The sequence below is a fragment of the Oncorhynchus gorbuscha genome, linkage group LG07 (assembly GCF_021184085.1).
Source record: "Oncorhynchus gorbuscha isolate QuinsamMale2020 ecotype Even-year linkage group LG07, OgorEven_v1.0, whole genome shotgun sequence".
Taxonomy (NCBI): domain Eukaryota; kingdom Metazoa; phylum Chordata; class Actinopteri; order Salmoniformes; family Salmonidae; genus Oncorhynchus; species Oncorhynchus gorbuscha.
Genome location: NC_060179.1, coordinates 49,652,449 through 49,671,282, shown reverse-complemented (window position 1 = coordinate 49,671,282; position 18,834 = coordinate 49,652,449). Strand labels below are relative to the sequence as shown.

At 43.2% G+C, this 18,834-nt stretch overlaps 2 protein-coding genes across 5 annotated transcripts; one reads left to right on the top strand and one right to left on the bottom strand.

The window, feature by feature from the left end:
* Positions 1-1,371: 1,371 nt before the first annotated feature.
* Positions 1,372-8,474, bottom strand: psme3 (proteasome activator subunit 3). The gene is made up of 11 exons (XM_046356553.1): positions 8,312-8,474; positions 7,845-7,877; positions 7,671-7,733; positions 7,469-7,573; positions 7,325-7,373; positions 2,621-2,739; positions 2,442-2,510; positions 2,254-2,321; positions 2,114-2,168; positions 1,849-1,935; positions 1,372-1,743 (listed from the first exon to the last, which is right to left on the bottom strand). Exons 1-11 carry the CDS (start codon positions 8,351-8,353, stop codon positions 1,663-1,665), a joined length of 771 nt encoding a protein of 256 aa, XP_046212509.1. The 5' UTR covers positions 8,354-8,474; the 3' UTR covers positions 1,372-1,662.
* Positions 8,475-8,516: 42 nt separating this feature from the next.
* Positions 8,517-18,037, top strand: LOC124039959 (next to BRCA1 gene 1 protein-like). 4 transcript variants are annotated; one of them, XR_006839663.1, is made up of 22 exons: positions 8,517-8,749; positions 8,949-9,011; positions 9,723-9,741; positions 9,857-9,879; positions 10,010-10,198; positions 10,417-10,494; positions 10,614-10,861; positions 11,043-11,162; positions 11,295-11,534; positions 11,842-12,001; positions 12,254-12,502; positions 12,746-12,883; positions 13,005-13,080; positions 13,229-13,339; positions 13,570-13,728; positions 14,049-14,213; positions 14,388-14,970; positions 15,170-15,255; positions 15,593-15,674; positions 16,157-16,305; positions 16,530-16,629; positions 16,929-17,070. XR_006839663.1 is itself a non-coding variant. In XM_046356550.1 (21 exons), the coding sequence occupies exons 1-21, from the start codon at positions 8,648-8,650 to the stop codon at positions 17,142-17,144; spliced, it is 3,207 nt and encodes a 1,068-aa protein (XP_046212506.1). In that variant the 5' UTR covers positions 8,518-8,647; the 3' UTR covers positions 17,145-18,037. The 4 variants fall into 4 exon arrangements, 3 of the variants coding, with proteins under 3 accessions (XP_046212508.1, XP_046212506.1, XP_046212507.1); XM_046356550.1 differs by lacking the exon at positions 16,157-16,305 and having other exon boundaries at positions 8,518-8,749; positions 16,929-18,037; XM_046356552.1 differs by lacking the exons at positions 16,530-16,629; positions 16,929-17,070 and having other exon boundaries at positions 15,769-16,299.
* Positions 18,038-18,834: the final 797 nt, after the last annotated feature.

Sequence of the window (18,834 nt, the reverse complement as noted above, 5' to 3'; positions counted from 1 at the left end):
CATTAATATACATTGTTTGAAAGGTGGATTTAATTTCCTCTGAATACCTGAAGAAAACATTGTCTGTAAAACCCATGTGAAGGCACATATGTTCTTTGATCTGATGTACGGTAAAGGGACCTTTTCCAATAAAATAATCAAAACATAAGGTCAAGATGCAGTTCGGTCGAATCAGATGTGTGTTATTATAAATGTAAATCATGATTGACTTTTGCACTGCTGGGGATGTTCATTGAACACCGGCCTTAAATGTACTATTTAGGGCCATCTGCTGGGTGACAAGTGCATTGCTAAAACATGGGTTACGTCAATAGTATATGTGAGCAGAAGTGAGTGTAACGATGTCTATTGCATGATCCTTTTCACCCCTAAAGAACATCAAGCATGATGAAACATACTGTTTAAAAATGAAACTATTCCAAATGCCTTCTTACAATATCATTCTATTCAGTAAAATTAGTTAAACACCTTTCTGGAGTTAAAAGCATTGTAGTTCATCTAACAAGGGCCCTTCCACCAATGTCTCTGACTTTCACTTAGGAACAGGTTTATTTTTTCATGATCATGTTTTGTAAGTTACTCATCTTCAATTGCTTGTAAATAGTATTTTTTTATTGTGTTGGAATTGTACATTTGTATGATTGTGTGCGGGATGCCCTTGTAAAAAAAAAGAAGAAAAAAAAAAAAAGGCTTTGGTCTCAATGGGATTTCGCAGTTTAAAGATATACTTCTGTATACTTAACCAGTAGTTCTGAACGGAACACTCATGAACCGAAATTAGTCCCAGAAAATTGCATTCTACATCACATATCCACCACGTCATTGCTCTCACTTACTCTGTGTTTGCGCATCTTGCTAGCCGTCACTCAAATGGCAAGGAGCTAAAGCTCATTGGCTTGAACTCATATTTATTTTACCTTTAATTTTACTAGGCAAGTCAGTTAAGAACAAATTCTTATTTTCAATGACAGCCTAGGAACAGTGGGTTAACTGCCTGTTCTTTGCTAGGTGGCTGGCCCGTGTGGGGAAAACGCCCGCTTCGTAGCCGCCAAAGTTCCGGAACATGTCTTTAAATACATTTTAAGAAATACAACTTTTTAAAAAATCGAAACAATCTTACATTCTGAAATAATTGTTCTGCTTAGAGTCCATAATATCCAGCATACAGGCAGTCAGCCATTACCACCAGGGTAATTGAACACACAGCTGCTAAAAGCACTTCTTCAGTGACCTACATGGGACTTGTCTCCTATCGCAGCCATAGAACACATTCGGTAAAGCAGTAGACAGATATCAAAATGGTCAATGCTATCTTGGACCAATCCAAAACAGAGCTGGGTGTAAATAAGTTCAACAAAAGACAGTGGGAGATGCATGGACAAAATGTTTTTTTAATTACATTTTTAAAAATACATAGCACTTTTTCTAGACCTCTCTGTTCGTCGAGCAATCTCATAACGTATTCTTGAAAGGGTTTTAAAACAATGACGATATTTTACAAATCAAAAACGAAAATACGTTGTCTCTACTGGGGCTATGGTTTCTGGATTGTACTGATCTGGGCGCGATGGTCTAGCTCTAGACGGTCAGACGACCCAAACCCAGGCTTGGGGGTACCGTAAAACTTGACAACATGGCAGGGGAAGGGTGGTTGGGTCAGTCTTAGTACAACGCCTCGGCATTACTGCTCCTAGGCTTCTTTATCTTGTCAATGTTCTTCAAGATCATGTCGTGTAACGTTACCTGTAGCAGAGCAGAGTTCAGGATTAGAACGCAACATGTTAACTTGCGGGTAGAAATGGATGGTGAGGAAAACTATTCCTGTGTATAACAGGACATTTGACTCACATATTGATTTCTCAGCTCTGAAACTATGATCTTCAGGCTGATGTATTCTTTCTCATCAATCTCCGTCACTGTGCGCCGGTAGTCCTCCTATTTAGCGACATAAGGTAAATAGTAATGTAGGTGCAGGTAAAATATGCATATTAGGGTTGGAACGATATCCAAATGTCCATACCATCGGTTTGCCCTCAGTAAATGCACACACTAGATAGGTTTCTGCCTGGAAGAAGCTTGCCAACCAGACCTGCAGTTAGCAAATCACACTTACCACATGTGGGTATTTTGCTATTTTGGACACCAGCTTTGCTCTTGTGATGTAGTATCTATGGGCAGAAAGGAAATAAGATGATTACATAGTCTACTGCAGTAAGAGTGCTCAGCGTAAACAAAGTAAAGACTAGTTCGTACCTGGATATCTGGTCGAGGTAAGATGCTGCCTCTCCCTCCACTGTTCGGAGTTCAGCAACTGTCTCCTCCTGCAGATGCCCAATCAGTAATTGAGTAATGGTTCAATGTAGCTATACACTGAAATGAGACCTTAGGTACAGACTGCAATAACATTTGCCCTTTTAATACATTTAAAGTAAACATGGCACCTGAATTGAAACTCCAAAGTTGTTGCCATCTTCTATTCTTGGGATAAGCAACTGAACCCACATTTTGACCTGAAGAACAAGAAAGACTACTTATCACCCATGATCTAATATTCAATGAGTGATATGAGCACCCGTCCAAATAGATTAAGGAAGAAACGGTGTGGGATAAAGCTACGTACCGTGTTACATTTCTCTATCAGTGTCCTGATCTCTGGCTTGACCTTCTCGATCAGGTCCACCAGCTTGGCATTGCTCTTCATCATCCCACCGGGCATGACAAAAACCTTGGTGCCAGCCACTGTAGAAGGGGAAGAGAAGATGAACGAGAGAGGTTTTATAACTGGACTTGACCATAAGAGCAAACGGAGCAGCTGCAACCCCACTTTCAAAATAGGGGTGCAAACATGTTTTGCGTCCCCACTAACTAGAACAATATCATGATACATTGGGTAATCTACCATTTTCAATAATTAGTCATAATTAGAGCTAGGTATTCAAATTGTATATATGATATAATAAAACAGATTGCATTTTGCACCCACCCCCCATCGCCTCAAGATGAATGGTTTTGACCACTAAAGTTTTGCGTCGCTCCCACGCACACTGTGTTGGTTCAGTGCAGTTAGAAAGCACTAGTTGTACCACTAATGCTTACAATGAAAAGGCACCTGCAATAATACATTTCTTTATCCATTTTGTTGTACTCTTACATCTGTATTGTTGTTTCATATCCGATGGCGTTGGTTCAATGGTATTGTCACATCATTTGAGCTCCATTCACCACAAACAAATTGATTGTAGGGTTTCACTTTGCCTGTTAGAGCCATGACGAGCACAGGCATGTCCCGATTTTGCTGGAGCGCAGTAGGACTGAGTAGCCTTCCACCAGCCTACAAAAGGTTACACCTTAGTAGAGAACTGCACGATTTAAGGACAGGGTCAAGTTTACAGTTTAAGCTGCTTCCCACTCCACCGCTAGAGTTCAGTTAGCTTCCATGCTAGCTGTAAAAAGTCATTAGTGCTATTAGCTTATTTAGCTATAACCAGCCATAATGGATACCAGAAGTCAAACCACTGAGGCCGCCGGCAAGACCCGCAGAAGATGCTGCCGCCGAGCTTCAACGAGTTCCGCGTGAAGAGCAGACGCACCCTTCAACAACTGCCGCCGGGATAATGGCTCCACAGCCCGTTCCGACTGTTCCTGACAAATCTTGGAACAGAGGAGGCGGACCAGGTTAGAATCTTAACCTAGCCGCAGGGTTTCTGTTGAAAAACGTCCATTTAATAGCAACCGGTTCATAGGAAATGAGTGGCTGAAATACTGAGTTTCTGCAGATTGACAGGGGAACCAAAGTGACACAAAGTTCTGTATTGGGTCCATGGCTTTCGTCCAAGGCGGGTATTCTAACTGGAAGCATGCTATTGATAGAACCAAAGGATTCGCTAGGCACGCATCAAACAGGGAGCATTTGAAATGCACTGCAGAAAGAAAAACAAGTTTGGTGTGCAATGGGAACTGAGGTGTCAACACTTGTTAAATGATAGGCAGCTGGCAATAACTTATTTTCCACTGACAAATGTGTTAAGTCAGCACAGATGAAGCATGCTACATCCAACGAAAGCTCAACTAATCCAACTGGCATTTGAGGGGGATCTTAAAAGACGATTTCGGGAAGAATGAAATGATCAATTACTCAGGAAGTTCAACAGAGCATCAAGAAGACCGCAACTCCTGTGGAAAGGTAAGAAACGAACGTATGCTCAACTAAAATATAAAACGCAACATGTAAAGTGTTGGTCACGTTTCATTAGCTGAAGTTTTAAAAAAAATCCCTGAAATGTTTCAAATGCACAAAAAGCTTATTTCTCTCAAATGTCTTTACATCTGTTGGTGAGCATTTCTCATTTGCCAAGATAACCCATCCACCTGACAGGTATGGCGTATCAAGAATCTGATTAAACAGCATGATCATTACACACGTGCATCTTGCAGGGGACACTCTAAAATGTACCGTTTTGTCACAACACAATGCCACAGATGTCTAAAGTTGAAGGAGCATGACCCTGTGTAACTACACCAGCCCAGGACCTCCACATCCGGCTTCGTCACCTGGGGGATTGTCTGAGACCAGCCATCCTGACAGCTAATGAAACTGAGGAGTATTTCTGCCTGGGGGGGGGGCTAACCATGGTGCCCCTGTCCAGTTATGTGAAATCCAAAGATTAGAGATTAATACATTTACTTCAATTGACCGATTTCCTTATATGAACTGTAACTCAGTAAAATCGTTAATTGTTGCATGACGCGTTTATAATGTTGTTCAGTTTAATTGGTTGGTTTTACATCAAAATCTTGGTAGTATAGCCAGTGGCTTCATTTTCAGCAAACACCTAGGCTATGCAATGGCAAAATGACTTCTTTAGCTAGCCTATAATTCCATTGCCAAAACAGCCTTGCTAAGTGTGTAGGGTGCTGTCCATGGTGCTGATAGAGCGACACAGATTTCACGCCAACCTGTCACTTTTTGGTCAAAAGCACTCAATGGTCTCTGCATTTTAAGTTTTAGGTTTGTGTTTTGGTGTGATATAAGCAGAAATCAATATCATTCCGATGCAAGAAACCAAATGACTCTCCTGGGTATAGCTACATATTAGTATGTTTCATCATAGAAATGGATAGCCTACATATTATTGCTATGGTTATCTTGGTAGCCTATTGCTTTTCATGCGTTTAAATGGAACTGCAAGTATTGAAACTGTTTTTAATGTATGCCGGCATTGTGTTCGTTCATATTCGCAGTTGTGTCGGTAATCTAAGACAAACTGCTATTTAGTACCTTAGTTTGCATGAATAACTAGGGTACTACTTTCGGCATTTAGTTCGCATTATTTTGTTAAGACACCCGTGTGTATGGTTGCATTCACATAGTCTGTTTAACTGAACAAAATGACTATCGCCCCATAGCACACTTCTGTCATTATGAAGTGCTTTGAGACCAGGATCATATCACCCCTACCTTAGCTGACACCCGAGACCCACTTCAAATTTGCTTACTGCCCCAATAGATCCACAGACGATGCAGTCGCCATCACACTGCCCTATCCCACCTGGACAAGAAGAATACCTATGTAAGAACGCTGTTCATTGACTACAGCTCAGCGTTCAACCACATAGTACCCTCCATTCTCAACATTAAGTTTGGGACCCTGGGTCTGAACCCCGCCCTGTGCAACTGAGTCCTCGACTTCCTGACCGTCCGCCCCCAGATGGGGAAAGTAGGAAACACCTCCACTTCGCTGATCCTCAACACAGGGGCCCCACAATGGTACGTGCTCAGCCACCTCCTGTGCCCACGACTGCGTGGCCACACACGCCTCCAACTCAATCATCAAGTTGGCAGACGACACAACAGTATGCCTGATTACCAACAATGACAAGCTTACGGGAGGAGGTGAAGGCCCTGGGAGTGTGGTGCCTGGAAAACAACCTCTCACTCAACGTCAACAAAACAAAGAAGCTGATCGTGGACGTCAGGATACAGCAGAGGCAGCACCCACCTGTCCACATCGACAGGATCAGAGTGGAGAAGGTGGAAAGCTTCAAGTTCCTCGGCGTACACATCACTGGCAAACTGAAATGGTCCACCCAGACAGTGGTGCTGAAGGCGGCGCAACAGCGCCTTGGCACCTAAAACCTTCAAACTTCTACAGATGCATCCAGAGCATCCTGTTGGGCTATATCACCACCTGGTACAGCAACTGCACCGCACACAACCGCAGGGCTCTTCAGGGGGTGGTGCAGTCTACTCAACGCATCACCGGGGGCAAACTACCTGCCCTCCAGGACACCTACAGCACCCGATGTCACAGGAAGGCCAAAAAGATCATCAAGGACAACAACCAGCTGAGCCACTGCCTGTTCACCCCGCTATCATCCAGAAGGCGAGGTCAGTGCATCAAAGCTGGGACAGAGAGATAGAAGCTGTTTTTCAATCTCAAGGCCATCATACTGTTAATTAGCCATCACTAGCACATTAGAGGCTGCTGCCCTATATACATAGACACTAGTCATTGTTAATAATGTTGACATAATTTGCATCACTCAACTCATGTATACCGTATTCTATTCTACTGTATTTGTCTATGCCGCTCTGACATTGCTTGTCCAAATAGTTATATATTCTTAATATATTCTTAATTCCATTCCTTTAGTTGTGTGTGTTGTTGTGAAATTGTTCGATATTACTGCACTGTTGGAACTTGAAACACAAGCATTTCGCTAAACCCGCAATAACATCTGCTAAACATGTATGTGACCAATAAAATGTGAGGACTACATATTTCCTGCCAACCAAAAGCACTCAATAGTCTGAGTCTCTGCATTTGAACTTTGTTTGTGGTATAGCGTGATATAAGCAGAATTCAATATAAATTCCAAGAACCCCCCAAAAAATGTGCCCTCTCACCGATTTCAATTGCCCCCTTAGTCACTTTATCCTTGCACAGGGTCTGTTTGCATTACTTGATAAGTATTTTATTTGACTAGACAAGTCAGTTGAGAACAAATGCTTATTTTACAATGACGGCCCTCCGCCGGCCAAACACTCCCCTAACCCGGACAACGCTGGGCCAATTGTGCGCCGCCATATAGGACCCCCGATCACAGCCGGTTGTGACACAGCCCAGGATTGAACCAGGGTCTGTAGTGCCACCTCTAGCACAGACAGTGTTTTAGACTGCTGGGCCACTCAGGAGCAGCTATTATACCAAAGCTTTCCACCCCCCACTTTCAGACAAAGCCAGGCACCCATACTAGGCCCGTGGTAAAAAAAAAAACGAAACACCAGAAAACTCAGAGGTAAAAATGTGTGTGAATTACTCACCCTTGTCCTCCCCAGAGCCATCTTCCATCTTCCTCTTTTTGGCATTTTGCTTTGAAGAGGATATCAAGTTGTTTACAATGAACACATGCAATCACAGATGGCATTTGGTAATTACAGGGTGTTAAATTCCATTCCAAGTCTCACCGCTTCAAGTCCATCATGGAGGTTCGAGAGTATAATGGGGTCTGGCACAGTCAAGTTGATTTCTGAGTGTATTTCCTTCAGTTCACAGATGTTTAAGCCAGGATCCTGCAAAGGATGACCAACAACACATACACACACTATAAAGGGAAGTCAAGAGGACATTTGACTAATCGTTTCATTTTGATGACATAAATATGTTTACCTTGAGGAAATGGTCGAGTTCCAATAACTTATTTGGGAAAAAACTTGCAACTAACTCCTCCGCCTGTGAAACAAAGAGTTGAGTTGGAAAATTACATACAGATCTAGATACAGGTAGCTAGCTAAAATACTTGCTTTTGTCCCTCAATGAATAAACCACTGAAAGGAAACTCACCTCCCCAGTAATTCGTTCTCTGAAAGCATCGACCTGAACAAATAACCAAACAACTGTCATATCACAGGCAAACAATTCAATAAATCAGCAAGTCTGTTTAAATACAACAAGTGAGTAGACTAGACTACTGTCTGGAATATGATACCAGTCATCAGTTCATCAACGTCATTTCAACATGCTTACTCTACTGACTAGGCCTAAAAAAAAATTGTGCCGAATTGAGTTAACGGTACCTCGACACCGTTAGCTCTCACCGAAATATGCGGCACAGCAACCCTTTTGTTCAAACTGTTAGACAGTTTGCCTTGTCCGTTATGACGGGCGCAGAAGATAAAGCAAATTACCTTAAACACTTGGCCTCATTCTGATTCATATAATTGCAAGCTAGGTCACGTTAGCATTACATTAGCTAGCAACTTTCCCCCATGATGTTTCGTGACATGTGGCGTTGATAAATCACGTTTTACCTTAGTTTTGAGTTCATTGTCCACCTTGAGGAGAGAATTCATCTTCTTTGACCACAAACCGGGTAAAAGTACGATTGTCCTCAATTCATTCAATTCGGGGCTAAACGTGTGGTTTTCCCACTCCCGTCAGCCACACTTGTGAGCTTAAAAATGACGTATTCAACATGCGACAACACTACAAACGAATACGCATGCGTATTAGGTATGTGCTGAACGCGTCATCGTGTTTTCCTGAACGCAGCTGAAGATGTAAACAAGAGGATTGGCGAGTGCGAAAGTTCGTTTTGTCCACTATTACCTTTCATGATTGTCCTTATTTAATCGCAAAAATTAGCAATGGGTCTCCCTGTTACTATTAAAGTGAATTTCAGGGGAAATGTAAAGAGATTTGTTGCTCCAGATTTGGACAAGTCGGAATGGGAGTCGGTGGAAGCCTGGGTAAGTAGCGCTGGCGCAGTTTAGCTAGCCTGGATTCTTCGAGGCCCCTTGCCTAGCAGGCCTAGCTAGCACAACATTACACCACACGAAATACATTTGTCTGCTAATTATTTTTCTAACAACACAAATAATGATTATATGTGATGTTATCTTGTTAAGCTGATCCTCAATCATCATGCTTTTTAAATTGAATCTGCAGATAAAAGCATCATTTGGAATAAGCCATTTTCAAGTGAAATATTTTGATGAGGACAACGAGGAGGTGAGTTCAAATGTATTTTGTGCTACTGTGTATTATTTCAACGAATGCAGTGCCAACATTTCTGGTGTACAACAACAACAGTAGCAATAATACAACACAGGAGATACATTAGCAGAGGGGGTGCTCTTATATTTATCCTCTTACACACACGTATAACTCCACCAGAGAGTAAGGTCACGAAGTTGTACAGCGCCGATGGAGCAATTAGGGCCGTCCCTAAAAATCAACTTTAAAAAAAATGTGGTAACCTCTTTTAACGGGATCCCTCTCCTGTCAGTTCAAGGATGAGGTGGTGGAGAGGATGTGCAGTGCACAGCGAACGGATTTTTTTTTCACCTTGTCAAATCAAATCGCATTTTATTAGTCACATGCGCCGAATACAACAGGTAACACCTTAGAGTGAAATGCTTACTTACAGGACCCTAACCAACAAAGCAGTTAAAAAAGATTAAGAAATAAAAGTAACAAATAATTAAAGAGCAGCAGTAAGTTAACAATAGCGAGACTATATAAAGGGGGGTACCGGTACAGAGTCAATGTTAGTCGAGGCAATTGAGGTTTTGTCCACTATTAACTCGGCTCTGGTATTCGAACCAGACAACCTGCCGCCCAAATATTAATAATGGTTGATTATTCAGTATACTGAATACAGCAAACTGAAGATATTGTGTAACACTTTCTGTTTCTGCATCTCGTTTTTCTTTGATCCAGGTTTCCATCAATAGCCAAGGTATTTAAATAGTGTTAATTTAATAGGCTTTTTTTGTGGCTGTTATTAAAGCTTTACCGTTCATAATCTTCACCAATACAAATGTATTCTCTGATCTCTTTTGATTGTGTTTCAGAGGAATATGAGGAGGGTGTGAAGGTATTCAAATTTACATGTTCTTTCATGGCTTTTAATAGCTAAAAAAAATATATTTTAACTTTTTCTTCCAGTGTGTAGAATACTGTGTGTAATTACTGAACGTGGCATGTGTTGTATGTATTTCCTCCAGAGTGCAGAGAAGCAGGGGGACCAGTTGCACATGAACATTTACAAGGTGAAGCAGGGGCAGGCTGGCACTGGGTCGGGCAAGACCCAAGAAGTGAAGGAGCTGAAGGGGGAACTCCGGCCAGCCCCGCCGTACCCCTCCAGGGTCAAAACTGTGGACAGAGGCACACAGGTCACTCCCGAGAGAGATGCTGTAAGAGCACCACTCACGGCTTTCAATGTTGATGTATTGTTGTCTGAATGTAAGAAAAGTGTTGTGTCAGGGTGGTATATTTTGGCATGAGCAATATAATCGTTGTCTTCATGAAATGTTGGGCAAATGTAATAATAAAAGTAGAGCTATGATTTGATGAACATCGTATGAATTTGACCAATCATAATGAGTTTAATGTCGATCATTTGATTTTATAGGTGGTTGTGAAGGACAACAAAGTAACTAAGCCAGAGGATAAACTTCCCCCAGCTTGGTTTAGATCTTACATGGAAAAAGTAAGTCCATATTGAAATTATATTCTTTACTATTTCAGAAATATAAAGGAAAACGTCCCTAAAAATCAACTTTAAAAAAAATGTGGGATCCTCTTTTAACGGGATCCCTCTCCTGTCAGTTCAAGGATGAGGTGGTGAAGGAGGTAGTGGAGAGGATGTGCAGTGACTTCTCTGGCCAGTGTTGCACCCACAAGACCCCCAACTGTGATGGGCCTCTCGAGGCCCTTGGAGCAGTGGGCGGAGTCAATATCAAAGGCCCAAAGGTGAACTCCTCCACCACCGGCCCCCCCGCCTACTCCTCATTGGGCTACACTCCGGAATGCAGCAAATGCAAGAGACCAGCCACCGATGGAGCTTATCAGTGCAGGTAAACCGCATCGCAACAATAACAGATCAAGTGCTATTATGTTGTTAATGATTAACTCAGGAGTTGAAATAGTATAAAATGTTTATTTGACTTATTCCTCATGAAATATGTCACTTCCATTGAGTAATATAAGTATATAACCTTGCCCGTGCATTCTTTTTGGTGTCCTGTTTTTCGACAGAGTGTGTCCATCCTGTATCTTATGTGAGCTGTGTCGACACAGCCACGACCCCAGTCACAACCTGGTGAGAACCAAGACTCCCCTCTCCATCCCTGAGCATGGGATGTCAGGAGAATTAAGGTTAGTTCGCTGGATATAGAAGCCTGCCTTTACTGTGATGTTGTCTATGCATTACTTTACCTATCTTACTTTCTTGCATTGTCAGAAGATGCTTAGCCTTCACACCTCTCTCTACATTTTGTTTGTGCCCAGGTTTCCAAGGCGAGGAGACCGGACTGTGCGCAAGGCTGAGCGTCAGCGCCTCAAAGCCGAGCGGAGGCAGCTCAAGGCCGAGGTGAAGGAGATTAAGAAGAAGCTGAGGCTGGAGAAGAGGGTCCTGCAATGGAGCGGCCCTGCTTCTACCTCTGCCAGATCCAATGTGGCCACCACCCAGGCCCCTGCTGCTGCCCCAGCACCAGGCCCTGCCCCAGACCCCCAGGCTTCCAGTCCAGAGTAAGCGCCACCCCGGGAGGGCGTCAGAGTGCTGGTTGTCTCTAGGCCCAGCATGGAGCAAAAATCAAATATTTTCCCAAGAAATAGGCCATCTTTGTAATAGTTGTAATAGAGTTTATCGCTGGTGGATGATGGAACTACCTCACGTGTGAATCTGCTGCTGCTGCTTCATTTATTTCTAAACAAAAAAATTGCTTTGAGCTGCAAAAAAAAGGATCCTGCTTTTTCGATGATTCATAAAAAAAAACAGGGATGGGTCTGAAGCCGGGGCTGTTTTCAACAATGCTCTGTACACTTGAAATACTAGGGGTCCCGAGGTCTCCTACACCACCTTGGTGCCCACTATGGCTGCCTTGTTTCTGGATGAAAATCTGCCTGACGGGACCCGCCGAGAGCCCGGCACCAAGTTCATCAAGTATTGGAAGATGAAGAACTCAGGCATCATCAACTGGACCTCCGAGACCAAGGTACCACCCAAGAGGAACGATCTAAGTCCCTAACCTGCATACTAAAACGATCTCAATCTCTAACCCGAATACTAGAACCCCACCTAATTGTAACTATTGATTATTTGTAATTAGTACTTACCCTGTCTGATTAACCAGACCAGTGCTACAGCCTATTGTGGATTCAGTGTATGCTCTCTGTTTAAGTGTTTGTGTCTGGTTCCTTGGGTTTGTGTAAATGTCTGTGTCTTCTTTGCATGCCTGTGTCTTTAGCTGAAGTGCATGTGGGGTAACCTGGCACTGGCATTGGAGGAGAAGCGTGAGGTGGCCGTGCCCCTCCTGCAGCCGGGCCAGGTGGGCGTGGTCAGTGTGACCTTCATCGCCCCGGTGATGGAGGGCACCTACACCTCCCACTGGCGCCTTGCACACTGCGGAGAGCAGTTTGGCCCTCGCGTGTGGTGCAGCATTGTGGTGGCCCCCAGCACCAGCCCACACGCCAACTGTCCACAGAACAAATGCCTGGCAAGTCAACCACCTCTGTGTCCCATTCACATTTCTTTACCCAGTACATACACTAGTGCAGGGACGGATTTACTAAGCAAATTTGACACCAGGTACAAAGCAATAATGTTTACTTAGCTAATGCAGACACTTCTATAGGGCTGGACTTAGATTCAGTAATAAAACCTCAAAATCCAGCCTATTTCCACCACTATATCATTCCAAGCCTTGCTTATGTTCAGACATTCTCCCACACTGCTTCAGGAGGTGGAGCCCGGGCCTGTGGTGGTGAAGGTGGAGGGTATGTCGAGTAACAGCTCCAGGGACAGTGGTCTGGCCGTGTCTGTAGACTACTGCCACAGAGACTACCACTTCCCCTCTGTAGACCTACTCACTACACAGGTGAGGAAAGGCTTAGGTCAAGGCTTTGCCATAAAGGTAGTGTACACCACGGGGCAACGTCAAGCTTTTATTCAATGACTCAACAATATTTGTGCTTTGTATTTTTTGTATTTTTTTTTAGGATCTTTTGTCCTTTGAATTGCTGGATATTAACGTTGTGCAAGAGTTGGAGAAAGTTCCAAACAACACTCCAGTCGGTAAGAAATAATACGACGCCACCACAATGCATGTCAAGTTTTTTTTTTTGATGGGGCATTTTCTTCCCTGATATTCAGAGAGTTTCAAGACCTAATGCTTGTCAGACTTGTGATGACCGAGATGAGTTTGTTTTTGTTCCATTGGTAGATCTGACCCCCTGTGTGTCCCCTCTACCCCACAATGGCCCTCTACTGGAGCGCCCAGGCACCGACCAGGTCGAAAACAACACAGAGATGAACCGGGTCCACAACCTGCTAGGTAAGGTAGAGGCGAATGTCGTGGACTTTCACCATACTGAGTTGTACAGTAAATAAGTGAAAACAATACATATCAAATTGTGAGATGTTGTGTTGCTTATGAATGTAGGCTAGAATTGAGGCGTTATGTTAACTAGGGGGACGTGTCGGCTTGAGTGAAAGAAGTTTTGATCCGAGTGATGACCCTGAATCGGGCACGACCCTAATCTTTGTATTGGGTGTTGTGGTCAGGAGTGAACGGGAAGAACTCTGACCCACCTGGCCACGAGGAGGAAGACCTCAGCGGGACTCAGTTTGTGTGTGAGACGGTGATCCGCTCCCTCGCCCTCGAGGAGGCTCCCGACCACAAGCTCCCTCGCAGACATCAGCCCAGCTACTGCAAGCCCAGAGGTGATCTTGTTTGGTTGAATTTCCCAACAAAATGTGAAAACATGTAAACATCACTAAGTGAAAATGATATGGGACTTTATCATTCAACTGAGTATGGTTGTTCTGTCCACTCACTATCTGTGGTATTTGTTATGACTGTCATGCAATACTGTATGACAGTATTGAACCCACAACCCTGTAATGCCAGGGTTGTGGGTTCGATTCCCACGGTGGACCAGTATGAAAATGTATGCACTCATAACTGTAAGTCGCTCTGTATAAGAGCGTCTGCTAAATAACTAAATAGTCTAAATTGAAGTTAAAAACTAAAGTTGTTTCAGTTTTTGGAGCTGTAGCCTCGGGCCCTGTCTTCGGCTATGAGAGGAAAGTATTTGACACCACATTAAGAGTGACAGGACCAGATTTGCTGATGATGGGTGTCATGAGAGATCAAGGTTCACCTCCAGGCCTTCCCCAGATCACACTTTCAGAGGAGACTGTCACAGGTAAGGAACCACTCTCACTGTCTGCTTCTGTTTACAGACTCTAGTAACTCAAGTCAAAATGCACCAAGTAATGCTCTCACCTTTTTACACATTGGCAATTGTAAATTAGCAGAAGACATGATTACGAGACATAATCAGAAAACAGTTGGTTTGTTCTCAATGCATTGTCCTCAGAGATGCTTCTGGCCCCAGAGGTTGAGAATGTGTATATGGAGCTGTATGCAATGAAGGAGGAGGACGAGGAAGACAACAAAGGCAGAAAGGATGTGAAGGACCAGAAAGCCGAGGATAAAGAAGATGAAAAGGATGACAACTATGTGGAGATTGAAGAGGAGAAAGAACATGAGGAGGAAGAAGAAGAAGAACGAGCGGACTGGGACGAGGTGAGCAGCCAAATCTCCACCTTGTCCTCGTCCTCCTGCGAGGACTACGTCATAGTCCTGCCGGACTGCTTCGACACCTGTCGGCCGCTGGACGAGTCCACGTACAGCTCTGCCCTCTCGGAGCCTGTCATTACGGCAGCCGTGGAGCAGGAGGCGGCGTCAGACTCTGAGCCTGAGGAGCTGGACAGAGCCACCCCAGAGGGGGAGAGGCAAGAGAGGGGCGAGGCTGCAGCCACAGTCACGGAGACCACCATCCACAGCAGTGTCAACCAGATGCTGTGTGCCTCCCAGACGCTGGATGCTGTCCCCCTTACCCCTGAGGTGGTGCCACCGCCGGTCTCTCTCCTGCCCCCACAAGCCCTGTACACACACAGGTGAGAGGGCTCTCTGAGGCAATAGTAGGCTATCAGCTCAGCTATTACAGGGGACAATGATATCACCATATGTTACTGTTCAATCAAATTGTTCAGTATCTTCTGCGGGAGGACTATCAGACTGATATTATACCCAATTATACCCCACTGTCCGTTCTCTTTCCGATCAGTATATCATTAATTTTGGTGTGTTTTCCAGGTCTGAAGCAGTCCACGTTGCAGAGCCAACAAGTCAACGAGCGTCTGGACCAGTAGAACCATGCCAACCAGTGGTCCATTTAAATGGTGAGTGTTAAGACACACACAGCCGGTCGGGAAAGTGTCTAGAAAATACAGCCTGTTCACTGCATGAAGCAGACGCGACGTGTTTTTTTTTTTTTTTGAAGCTCTGATCACACAGTCCAAAAACAATATGCAATTGAACTAATGTGACGAGCTTGTCTTGTGTTTGTTCCATCATGTCTTTTTGAGGATGTGTTCACTTCGCCGTCTGCGGCCACTGACCAGAAAGGAAACATATGTGTCTTTCGAAGAGACGGGAACAGGAAAACGTCTCAACTGTTCTGTAATAGCTCTCTCATCCAGCATGTGTCCCCCCCCCCCCCACCCATCTATATTTCAGTATCGCGTACAACCAGACCATCGGGCTTAGCCAGTGCCTTGGAGACGTACAACTCCAGACCCTGCAGCTCCCTGCGCCCAAGGTGAAACACCTACACAATATTAAAAGACCGACTCCAGCCTCCCTAGTACGTCATTTATCACCTGATTTACTTAACAAAGGTCGCATCTCAATAGGTGGTCCGGATCTCCTCATGATATGGCAGGTGGGCCTTTCCTCTTTGGTCCTCTATTGCTTCTCCATTGTTCCCGCAAGCAAGGGGGAGGCTGATGTCATGAGACTGCACCCATCAGACCAACTCCTTGAATTTAGCAATTGTCATTAAAAAAACAATGCTATTTTGCTTCAAACATTTTAGTGTTTGTACTTTACTGTATTTATACTTGTAATATCGCTTTTCAATGGTAAAAGTCCCCCCAACAAAATGTTTGTCCTCATTTGTCTTGATTGAAACACTTGGTTTCTGCCAACAAATTAATATTTGAATGTGAAACGTTTCAATGTCTACTAATCATTAATTGTTGATAGGCACAGTATTTTTGACACATGACATTTACATCTTAGTCATTTAGCAGAAGATCTCATCCAGATTAGGGTTAAGTGCCTTGCTCAAGGGCACGTCAACCCATTTCACCTCATCGGCTCTGGATTCGAACCAGAAACCTTTCAGTTACTGGCCCAATGCCCTAAACCACTACGCTACCTGCCTACAGGTAGATATCAGAAGATACAACTGTAAATGATAAAACTACAATAAAGAGAAGATATTTAAAGACCTTCATGGTGTGATGTCATTGGTGATATAACTGTGACACAGCTTTTTTTTGACACGCTTTGTGGCATTTTGGGTCTTGTGAAAGCATTGCTAGCTCCAAACCACTGGCCCTGGAACAAATAGTTCCCCATAGTGGCTGACAACATCCTTCCTGTTCTGTAGGGGCCAAGGCGGTATCACGGAGGGACTAGTAAAGGGCGTTCTGTCAGTGGCAGCGTCCGCCTATAAGGCTCTCTTCACTGGACAGAGCTGCTCCACACAGGTAGGTCCCACGTACAGCACACTACGTCACACACTGCCATGAGATAAAACTTGACGTAACTTTTTAATATGCTTTATGATGAATGGTTATAACGTCATAAAGATGAGTGATTATTTCATACAACTGTGAAAAAAGTTGCTTATCTATTTTAAAGTGTTTTTGGCTCAAAAGACCAAGGTGATGCATGTCTATTTTTACAGTGTTGAATGTACAGTATTATTGTATAACCCCTGTGCACTTTTGACATGACAAACGAGAACTAACCTTTTGACCTGGCTCCCCCACCCCCTTCACTGCAGCGTGGTGTGGACCCGGCCAGCCAGGACGCCTCCATGATGGCCGTGCTGCTGGAGATGGGCTTCAGGGACCAGCGGCTCAACCACTGGCTGCTGATGAAGCACAGGCACAACCTTCTGCACACTGTCAACGAGCTGGTCGCCATGGCCGACAACACAATACTGACGGGCCGGTTGGCCAATCAGCCAGGCCGCTACACGACCCCTGACACCCAATGAGAGGGGGGTCATTTTGCCACTGATGCTTTACCTATTGACAGGGCCAGGGTAGGTTCTCTGTCCCAAAGAGAATGGATGTTGTGAATATAATCAGAATTCCAATCTTCTCCATTGTGTTGGGTATTGAGACTATTCTTGTTGTTTTGAAGGACTTACATGGTTGAGTCACAGGGGGATTCAATTACATGGGAATGCTAAAGAACTGAGATGTCACATTTCTTTTAGATATAGTAGTGAATTGGCCTAAACAATGCAATATTGTATGTATCAAAAGTACTGTTATTCTAGATGTCTGGCTACAAGCAACATTTCACCTGTGGATTGTATAAGGAACAGACACTGCAGACGAAGGAAATAAGCTGTTTCTTTTTAGGAGACACCTGCATGTCAGTTTTAAGCACATAAGTCATACTTGTGGTACTACAGGACTCGCATCTATAAATGTTGTCTGCATCACACTTGTACTAATTTTCCTCTTTCACATTGTAAGAATCATCCCCTTTCTTATATTTCTATCATACAACACTACGTATATCCAACCATAACATTCCTATGTTTGTTCATGGAACCAAGTTTCTCATAGGTTGTTTTTATGAATGGTAATCCGTGACCGAGTCATGGTGATTTGAGTGCATAGGTTTCAAACGTTGTAGACCGAACTGTCAAACATAGTATAGGCCTATTGCTGTGTGTACTTTTCCTTTCAGAAGAAAATAGGTTTGTAACTGGACACATGTTTGTGGTTGTGATATGTTCAAATACTAACAGTTTAAAGATCATGTTTTTGAAAGAAATGCTGAAAATATTAACTGTGCTTGCTAAAGGGGTCTCCTTTCAATCAGCACGTAAGTACACTGCAATTGTCAATCAGCCAATAAACAAATTGCACAATTCTACTTTTTGGGGCTGAAATGTATTTTCAACATGGTTGTTTGAATGGCAGTGATGGTAAAAGTACCCAAATTGTCATACTTGAGTCAAAGTAAAGATACCTTTAGAAAATGACTCAAGTGAAAGTCACCCAGTAAAATACTACTTGAGTAAAAATTTAAAAGTACTTGTTTTTAAATATACTTAAGTACCAAAGTAAATTGAATTGCTAAAATGTACTTAAGTAGCAAAAGTAAACATATAAATCATTTCAAATTCCTTATATTATAAGCAAACCAGCCAGCACTATTTTCTTGTTTATTTTTTTAAACATTTATTTACAGATAGCCAGGGGCACACGCCAACACTCAGACACTTTTCAAACAAAGCATTTGTGTTTAGTGAATCTGCCAGATTCACTAGGGATGTTCTCTTGATAAGTGTGTGAATTTGACAATGTTCCTGTCCTGCTAAGCATTCAAAATGTAATGAGTACTTTAGGGTGACAGGCAAACTGTATGGAGTAAAAAGTACATTATTTCCTTTCGAAATGTAGTGAAGTAAAAGTTGTCAAAAATATAAATAGTAAAGTAGATACCAAAAAAATGACTTAAATACTACTTTAAAGTATTTTTACTTAAGAACTTTACACCTGTTGAATGGCACTGCTTGAATGGCACTGATTTATTGTATGGGTTTCTGTACATTTTGTGTCTGATGACTTGTTGAACTTCTAGGTTAACTTTAAGTAATGTGCACGGCAGAAAATAGTTGAAATGTAAAGAACAGAGGGTAATTGTCATGCTCAATGGTATTTTAT

Excerpts from the sequence above, each read along its gene's own strand:
- psme3 (XM_046356553.1), bottom strand. The coding sequence starts at position 8,353 with ATGAATTCTCTCCTCAAGGTGGACAATGAACTCAAAACTAAG. Across the intron at positions 2,740-7,324 it reads TGGCTCTGGGGAGGACAAGG|TGGCTGGCACCAAGGTTTTT; the intron begins GTGAGTAATTCA and ends CCCCTTCTACAG. Across the intron at positions 2,169-2,253 it reads TACCTCGACCAGATATCCAG|ATACTACATCACAAGAGCAA; the intron begins GTACGAACTAGT and ends TTCTGCCCATAG.
- LOC124039959 (XM_046356550.1), top strand. The coding sequence starts at position 8,648 with ATGGGTCTCCCTGTTACTATTAAAGTGAATTTCAGGGGAAATGTAAAG. Across the intron at positions 8,750-8,948 it reads GGGAGTCGGTGGAAGCCTGG|ATAAAAGCATCATTTGGAAT; the intron begins GTAAGTAGCGCT and ends TTGAATCTGCAG. Across the intron at positions 14,971-15,169 it reads CAAGCCCTGTACACACACAG|GTCTGAAGCAGTCCACGTTG; the intron begins GTGAGAGGGCTC and ends TGTGTTTTCCAG.